The 8,784-nt window shown below is 32.0% G+C and overlaps 1 protein-coding gene across 1 annotated transcript; it reads right to left on the bottom strand.

The window, feature by feature from the left end:
* Window positions 1-240: 240 nt before the first annotated feature.
* Window positions 241-7,795, bottom strand: LOC132166362 (cyclic nucleotide-gated ion channel 1-like). The gene is made up of 7 exons (XM_059577167.1): window positions 7,756-7,795; window positions 4,770-5,230; window positions 4,452-4,664; window positions 2,762-3,030; window positions 2,201-2,312; window positions 1,717-1,965; window positions 241-750 (listed from the first exon to the last, which is right to left on the bottom strand). The coding sequence occupies exons 1-7, from the start codon at window positions 7,793-7,795 to the stop codon at window positions 241-243; spliced, it is 1,854 nt and encodes a 617-aa protein (XP_059433150.1).
* Between the last annotated feature and the right edge of the window lie 989 nt (window positions 7,796-8,784).

The raw sequence follows: 8,784 nt of genomic DNA, 5'->3' as shown, positions 1-8,784 counted from the left end.
TTATTTGTGGGTGTATAAACGGAACCACGTAAAATAATAAACTGTTGCATCAACAGACAACAGTAATTACTTAGACAAATCCTTCATTTCCTAACTAATTCTACCGTTATGATTCAGAATATCCAAATAACTAGCAACTATATATAGCCCTGGAAAACCAGCTAAGATTTTGGTACACAACTTGATGCAAAGACCTCTACAACAAACTATTGCGTGTGAGGCAGTTCTGGGCTTTTGGAACTAGCTAGTCTTGAAACACCAAGAGCATGACATTTCAATTTTTTTCTTCCCCTCAACCGAACGGCGAGACTTTTCATTCTTCTTCTTTTCATAAAGGCGTCGGAAAGCTGTATGTACAGTTGCCGGTAAAGTAGAAGCTGCTTCGGTACGCCGGGAAACTATAGTCCTCAAGTCGTTGGCCATTAGAGCAAAGGCTTCAACTTTTGTATGCGTTTTTGCAGTTTTGGAAGAGATTGGGAGGTTGGATAGGTTGGGTAAGGCGGCCGCGGGGGAATTCAACCCCCATTCTAGAAGTTGTTCTCCATAGAAACTACCTCCTTCAATACACTCAGCGCTTCTCTCACCATTAATGGTCGTGAAGTTCCATATGATGCCTTGCGTTATGAAGAGCATCGCATCAAGAGGTTCTCCAGCGTGGACAATGTAGCTATGCTTGTTGTAATGCACTGGCATGAGATAGTCGCAGATCAATAGTAACAGTTTTTCGCTTTTTCCTTGAAGCTGTGGCACCTAGCACAAACAAATTAATTAAAGAGGAGGAATGAGAGACTTGTAATGGCCAATCTATCAAATAATTACAATAATATAATTAAATGATTAAATTTATTAATTTAATTTTTTTTTGGACAATTGATAATATTTGTTATTACAGTAATGAACTTGAGTTCAAAGTTCTCGATCACTTCAATTAAATATCTTGTTTGTTTTTATTTATTTATTTATTTAAGTTAATAAAGCAAATTAAATTCAATCATTTAATTACTGTCAATTACTAGTTTTCCATTAATTATACATATAGATATACACGTTTCTCTGTCTATGTGGATCTAAGTCGTCATACCATGTGTAATTTGACAAATATATGAAATCAATTGACATCATCCCTATAAATTAAATAATTAAATTCATATTCTTCTATCCGCTTAAGCTTTTGGGATCAACGATTGTTTAACATAATATTAAAACAAAGGTCTTGATTTTGAACCATGTCTTCGCCATTCACATTCCATTTCAATTAAGTATAGCACGTGTTGGACATGTCTATTTCTATCATGAGGAAGCTTTTGAGATAAATGAGTTTAATATGCCCAAAATTAAGGATTAAAAAAAGAAAACTTTAAAATAGGTGGAAGTCGTAGAGCCAAAACATTATGATTAATCATTAAGAACAAATTGGATGTCCATTTCTGTACTCGTATTTTCAATTTCTCAGGTTTTTTTTTTTCCATTTCTTTTCAAGGAAATATAATTGAAATTTTGATCAGTCAAACTAGGTGCTCCTTTAATCTAACCAAAAAGGAAGAAGAAAACGAAAATTTAAATGGATTCACTTTTTAGCAAAGGTGAGCATGCTTGTTAATTACCCATCTAAAAGGAAGAAGAGAGTTTCTTTTTTTTTTTTTTTTCTCTGAACAAAATAAAAAAGTAAAAAAAGGTGGTGGGAGGTGGGGGTTGGGGTGAGGGGAGATGGCTTACTTTCTTTAGCAGAGGCAAGCAGATATGACACTTAATCTTCATTCCAAGTTCTATGGGAAGATAAGACAGCAAATTCTGCACATCAACATCTTGCATTTCTTTCAACAGGCGTTGAACATTTTCCATGATCTCCTCTTTCATACTATTAGGGAGCTTGTTTCTATCTCTCCATATATCTATTTCTCGTTCTTTGACTTTCATGCTTTGTATAATTTCTTCTGACCTTTCAGTTGCCAACTGTCTATATGTCTGTTATATGATAAGTTCAAATCATCAAATTCTATTGATAAGTACAATTTATACTTTAAGTTGATAAAAAAAAATGATGAATTTAATCATTAATCAATGTTTTAACATTTATATATATCGTTTATAGTCCTATCCTTCTACATGTATATATATAGAAATCATCTCTAATGCTGCACATAATTTATAATTATATGATCAAGCGCCCTAAAGCTTAAAATAGATGTCGAGGGCAAACCTGCACATTTCCGATGAAATACAAAAACAGTAGCAAGGCAATGATTGAAACAGAAATTGCGAAGAAGTTTTCCCAGAAATATACACTTGTTTGAAGGTTTTGACCAAAAGAACTGCAAAAATTAGAGAAAGTATCATGTATCAAATAGCAATATCATAATAATATAATATTTATGTTCACCAACTTAATAGATTCTGGTAGTTTGACATGTCAGAACCAATAAATTAAATTGTGACACGTGTCTTATTTAAGTCGGTGTTATACTAACGGAATTTATTAAGCCAATGAACAGAATTTGACTATAAAGAGTAATTTTTTTTTTTTTTTTTTTTTGGACAAACCTCGAAAACTTCTGAGTTCAGTTTGATACCATTAAAACTAATTTTAAATCAAGTAAACACAAACTAATTTTGTATTTTCTCCATTTTTTCTGTGCTCGACAAAAGAGTGTTAGATATAACAATAGCATGATATGTTTTATTGATGATAAGCATAGTGATTAAAAAAAAAAAAAAATTATTGTTGAACAACAAAGAGTGTAACATAACATAGTGTCCAAACCTCAAATTTCGTAGGCCCCACCAAAAACAGTATGCGAGCTTTTGTGAAAAATCTGTAGTCTCCAAATTATCAGATTGAATGGCTGGAAGGAATATTCCATAATCAAAGGGCCCTGTTTTTGGTGTTCTAGAATTAGAGTTGGTCGTGTTTGGTGTTTCTACAGAGCACCAATCCTTTATAGATAAGGGATCATGGTTTTTATGCCAAGCTATATGCCAGCAAGCCGTCTCTCGTTGGATTGAAAGTAAGTACCAAAAGGCACCCAGTACCTAAAGGACCAGAAGTGATCACATAAAGATGAGTAAATTCTACAAATATCCTACCAAAAAATAAAGAAGAAAGAGGAAGTATTCCTGCATATATAAGAAAATACTTCTTCTATAAAAATAAAAAATAAAAATGAGGGGTAATATAGGAATTTTGAGATAATATTGGTCAAATTGCAAAAATTTAAAACTTTGGGGGGTGGATTGCAAAAATTGAAACTTTGGTGTTCGAATTGAAAAATGCTGTCAACTTTAAGAGGGTAAACTGTAATTTTCCCTTAAAATATAGAGATTAGAGAGAGTAGTATAGAATGAATTATTTTCAGAACGTGAATATAATTAATGCTATGGGCTCATAGCATACTCGTATCATCATTGTTATAATTACTACAATAATCTAATTTCTTAATTTTATAAATATACTGATCCAAACGATAAAAATTTAAATTGATGGGATTGAAATTCTAATCAATTTACATCCCATCATTTTGAAGTTTCTGTTTTTTTTTTTTAAAAAAAAAAAAAATCTTGATCCAGGTATAACATTAATCATGTTTTTGCAAAACCTCATTCATTGCGAAAAAATTCTTGATCAGAAGGTTTTTTTTTTTTTTTTTTTTTAAAAAAAAAAAAATCAAATAAGAAAAAGTGGGTTACAGAGGATCGAACATCAAAAGGGTGGGCACCTCAATAACAAAACCCAAAGGAAAAATTCAGCACAAGTACAGGGAAAAATACAGAGAAAGGTCCAAAATGACCAAACAATATAGGGAAAGGTCCACAAGAATCAAACAGTAGGCAATTGTTTCATCCATAGTCTCAAAGAAACCATAAACAAGCCGGGCTTGTTCCTAGGCCACACAAGACGGTACTAATATGCAAAAGAACTCCTTGAAGAGTCCTATGTAGTAAAGGCAACAACAATGATTATTGCAGGGAAGGTACTGTAGAGAATTGAGATGGAGCCGTTGAAGGACAATCATCAACAACAACAAAATCCCCCACAAGATCAAACAGATTCAGTGCAGGGAGATTATAACCCACAAACAATATGAAACACAGCAAAACCAAACAGAAAATACATAAAATACAGGAAAACGTAAAAAAAAAAAAAAAAAAAAAGGCTTTTAGAGGCCTTTGTTAATTTCCATATCAGAAGGTTTAAGTAAACTGATCGAAAATTAACAAAGGCCTCTAAACGCTCATTTTGCGTAGAGTATCATCCCAAATTTTGGTAGTTCTTGAGACGGAAGGGAGCTTACAAACGACTCAAGGTTGATTCAATCGTTTCAAACTAAAAACTTATAGGGAAATCTAAAGAAATTAGCTTGATAAAAATACGACACTTTACTGAAGAAAAATGAAATAAGAAATAAAAATTTATGATGACGTAAAATGAATATGATATTGATAATCAAACTTACATGGCTTGAAAGGATATAGAGAAAGAAATTGAATGCAGCTTTAACCCATACAATTCTAAAGAGTTTGCTGTCAGGCTTGCTAAGATCCATCCATGATATGTAAATTCGGAGAACTCTTGGTACATATTGTAAGAAAACAAGGGTGTTCAGGAACTTCCTTTTGGCCAAATAGTTTGAATAACTGATTTTTGAAAAACCAATTGGAATAGAAACCTGGAGAAAACATACAACCGAGTGTAAGTAATTCTTCCTTAATTTGAATATATATATATATAACGTTCAAAAATAATTCAAAAACATAAAAGTGTCGTCCCTTACCTGTGGGAGGGGAAGAATAGCGAGAACATCAATTACGAAGTAGCGCGAGAAGAAGTAGTGGTTTGCTATTTGCCGAGGATTTCTAACTATAATTTTTCGTCCAAGTTTACGAGAGCCCTTCTCGATGTAAGGACAAATAAATTGCAAAATGATATTCAAAAGATAAATCAAATCAGTGACAGATCGTAAGCTATAAACTATGATTTGTAGTCTTTTATCCAACAACGTGCTGATATCATCTCTGTTGATGATAGGAAGGTAAAAGAACAAAGGATCCACTGATACTGCAATCACACACGACACTGCAAACATTATTTTCCACCCTCGAAGTAGCCGCCCCTCTGGCTCAAGAAATGCTCCTATTCTTGTTCTCTTTCGTCCTGAATCTTCTCCATCACTTTTGGAAACTTGCCCCTCGATATCGTGATTCCTGAACACAATATAATCTTTAAGCAAAGAATCTGGTTAATTTAACAACCGAGATGCCCAAACAATCCAATCTATAAAAATGTCATTTGTCCATTTATATGTAAGATGCACATGCATTTTTTATAATAAGACAAAGTTGAAAGAAAATTCATTAAAAAAATACGGTGGAATCACAAATTATTTTTTAAAAGGACTAAAATCATCTAAAATAGGCCTTAAAAAGAGTCTTGAGAAAGGACGAAAACACCATAATAGGCCTATTTCGAAAAAAGTTATAGTATGTTTGAGAAATATTGTTTACAATCATAATAATCATATCTATATATAAGGAGAACAAGTCGTAGAAGATGCTAACCCCATTCCTTTCTTTAGCCGTTGCCAATTATTCATAACTAAAGCTTATATTACAAGCACAATAGTATGAGTTTGGATTCCTCCTGAAAAACTGGAAAACAGATTAGGCAAACACCACTTTTTATATTATATTAATTCTAAGTGCAGGCTGTCTTACAGGGCAGAAACACATGTACGTAAGGCTCTGCAGCAAATATATATATATATATATATATATATATATAAGACAAGACATGTTTATATATATGAAGCAGCAAAGGTTTTTGTAAAATCGTTTGTAGCATACTCAATGGAAATACTCGGACCAAGAAAACTCTATTAATAATGTTTGGCATCATGAGACCCAAAAAAAGGGATGGACCCAAAAAGAAATTGTGAGGTTGAATAAATAGGAAATGTAATAAATAAATAGTTATAAATTTGTGTCTTCTTAGATATTATATTACAAACAGTAAAATGAACCTGATAACCTCGAGGAGAGCAAGGGAGACGGCCGGGAGCTAGACTGGACAAATTAATTAAGCAAATATATAGAGGCAGCAATTGGATTTAAGCTTCAAGTCTTTCCTTTTTGTTTATTTTTGACAACCAACCGTGTGGTCTTCCTTTTTTTTTTTTTTCGATAGTTATCCTTCAAGTCTTTCCTTTTTGTTTTTTTTCTTTTCACAGTCATCTTTCAATTGGCATCCGATGAAAATTCATATTCATTCAAAACTAAGTCGGCATTCAACAACTATTACGTCATCAGTTATTCAAAAATTTTAAATAAATAAAAAGAGAATAATTTAATAATTTAATCAATAAAAATATTTGTTTTTATTGTCTTGAATTATTTTTTTCTTTAATAAATTTATTTTTAAATATGTGAGACTCACATATGAATTTTACAAATTCAAGTTCCCTTTGATAGTTAAGGACCTCGATCTATTCTAATATGCATGCTAAATAATTGCTTATTTTAAAAGTTTAAGCTAATAAAAAAAGTTAGTTATTAATTCAATAGTTAAATAGTAATGCAAAAAAATAAAAAAGCAGTAGGAACTTTCCAACAAAATAAAATAATTAAGAAATAATATAAGAAAACTAAGTGATATTCAGTCAGGTCTTGTACTACCTGCCAAGGGTCGGGCCGCTTGATCAACAGGGCAGGAAATTAAATGCAAGATTCCCAACATGAGGCGGCTAATGCACGCCTACGCTCTCGTTGGATAGGCAGATATTACATGTGTGGAGAAAATTTAAGAAACGTCACCATGCATGATTTGGAGTATATTCTAAATTTCCACCAGTTTTGGGAGTATATTCTTGAGATTGCTAACCGTACGTACGTTAGAAAAGAAATTTCCATGACACCTGTTCTTGGAGTTCTGGAGTTCTATGTATAGAAATGACCTTTTTCAGAGTAATTGTAGAAGTTATATATTATTGTATTCTTCTTGTGTCACTCTCAAATTGATATGGTTTTTAAAATTATTGTTTAATTAAAATTTAATAATAATTAATGAAAAGACGGATAATTTTATAAGCCGCATTATTCTTTGAGTGATATAAAGGTAACTTTTAGCATTACTCTATTTTCTACGTGAAAATAGAGTACGTTTCGAGTTCAATAATAATACAATATTGACTACTCATAACGGTAGATTCTATTTACTACAAATGGAGTTAATTTTGTAAATCCACGTACGGAATGTGTTTACATGGGAGGAACGGCATCGCCACCCCAACTATATATATATATATATAGTTGTGTTTTGTGTGGTGAACTGACTAGAGATGGTTGCACAATCTTCTTTTTAACCTTCGTTTTTGATTTACCCAACAAAAAATTGAAAGGAAATTTTCAAATTTTAGAGGCGCACAATACTTTTAATTTAATTTATTATTTTTTGGGGGAGGTAGGGCTAGCACCCCCGGCCCAAAGGGTAAGGGTCATATGTACGGTCACACTTCATTTTGCTATCAGTAAACTTGGGTGTGGCAATTTGCTCACCTGGAAATCACAGTTGGTCGCAACTTGCACGTATTCGTGGGCTTATATTTAGAGAATATATTACGAGAGATTTGATTTTATACAACAAGATTGCAGGACGAGAATATTGACTAAAATCTCATGCGTGTCCTAAACAAAAGTAAAAGAAGTTGATATAAAATAAGATTAAATATCAATCTATCGCGCACTTATATTTTGTTAATTACGTACCTGGAACGATGTCTCTAGACTGTATATTAATTTCAGGCATTTTTGGAGAATGATCTCTCAGCAAGGTTCTTATATTTTGTTAATTAACGAGAGCAACTGCCGCAATATTTATAGATATTTACTATTCAAAGTCTTTCCTTTTTGTTTTTTTCACAGCTGGTATCCTTCTAGTCTATCTCGGCAACTGCTGAAAATTCAATATCGATCCATTACAAAGTCAAGTCGGCCAGAGAATATATGGAACTTAATTGGCAACTTCCCAGCAAAATAATTAATATGATTAAGGAATATAAGAAAAGTAAGCGACATTCCCTCCGCTCTTGTTCTAGTTAACTGCATGCCAAGGGTCCCCTAGCCTAGCCTTGATCATAAAGATTCACCCATGCAAAACTAAAATATTTAGTTTAAAATTTAAGATTTTTATTTTAGTTACTGTTTTCTCTATATACGCACAAATTAAGATTTATATTTTATTCTCTATTTTATTTACTTATTATTTTAGTTTTTTCTATTGTTTTCTTAAAGAAAAAGAGAAAAAAAAAAATAAATATCTTTTGTTGATGTAGTGTGCTATAGAGTGAAAGAGATATACAAAAAATATTTTGATTATATACTATTTAACTATATATTCTGTTGGATATACTCTGGCGACGACTAACTCGTGCGAGATTACATGGCAAGAAAAGTCATCCTCCAAAAAAAATCTTGCATAAGAAGTGTGACAAAACTCTTGAAAATGAGGCTTCCCGCTGACATCACTCCAGTGATCTTTTTCTTGACTTGTTTTGCACAATGGAGCCCTATTGGTCCATCAAGCAATTAAGAATATGCTCATTGATCTAGATAAAACCTCGACATTGCAATATATATCTAGGTAGTTAAGTAAAAAGTTTTAAAATAAAAATAATAACAGATAAAAAATAAAGGAAAAAATAGAAAATTGGTTTACAATTAATTCCTTATAGTATTAAAATGAATTCGGAGGTTCCTGAAGTATGCCAAATAAACAATTTAGTCCTTACTATTAAA

This window comes from Corylus avellana, chromosome ca1 (assembly GCF_901000735.1).
Source record: "Corylus avellana chromosome ca1, CavTom2PMs-1.0".
NCBI lineage: Eukaryota > Viridiplantae > Streptophyta > Magnoliopsida > Fagales > Betulaceae > Corylus > Corylus avellana.
This window is presented reverse-complemented; position numbering and strand designations above follow the sequence as displayed.

Bases quoted from the DNA above. Each gene is read 5' to 3' on its own strand.
- LOC132166362 (XM_059577167.1), bottom strand. From the start codon at position 7,795: ATGCCTGAAATTAATATACAGTCTAGAGACATCGTTCCAG. The intron at 4,665-4,769 runs GTAAGGGACGAC...TGTTTTCTCCAG, and splicing joins CTATTCTTCCCCTCCCACAG to GTTTCTATTCCAATTGGTTT. The intron at 3,031-4,451 runs GTAAGTTTGATT...CTGGTCCTTTAG, and splicing joins TCTATATCCTTTCAAGCCAT to GTACTGGGTGCCTTTTGGTA.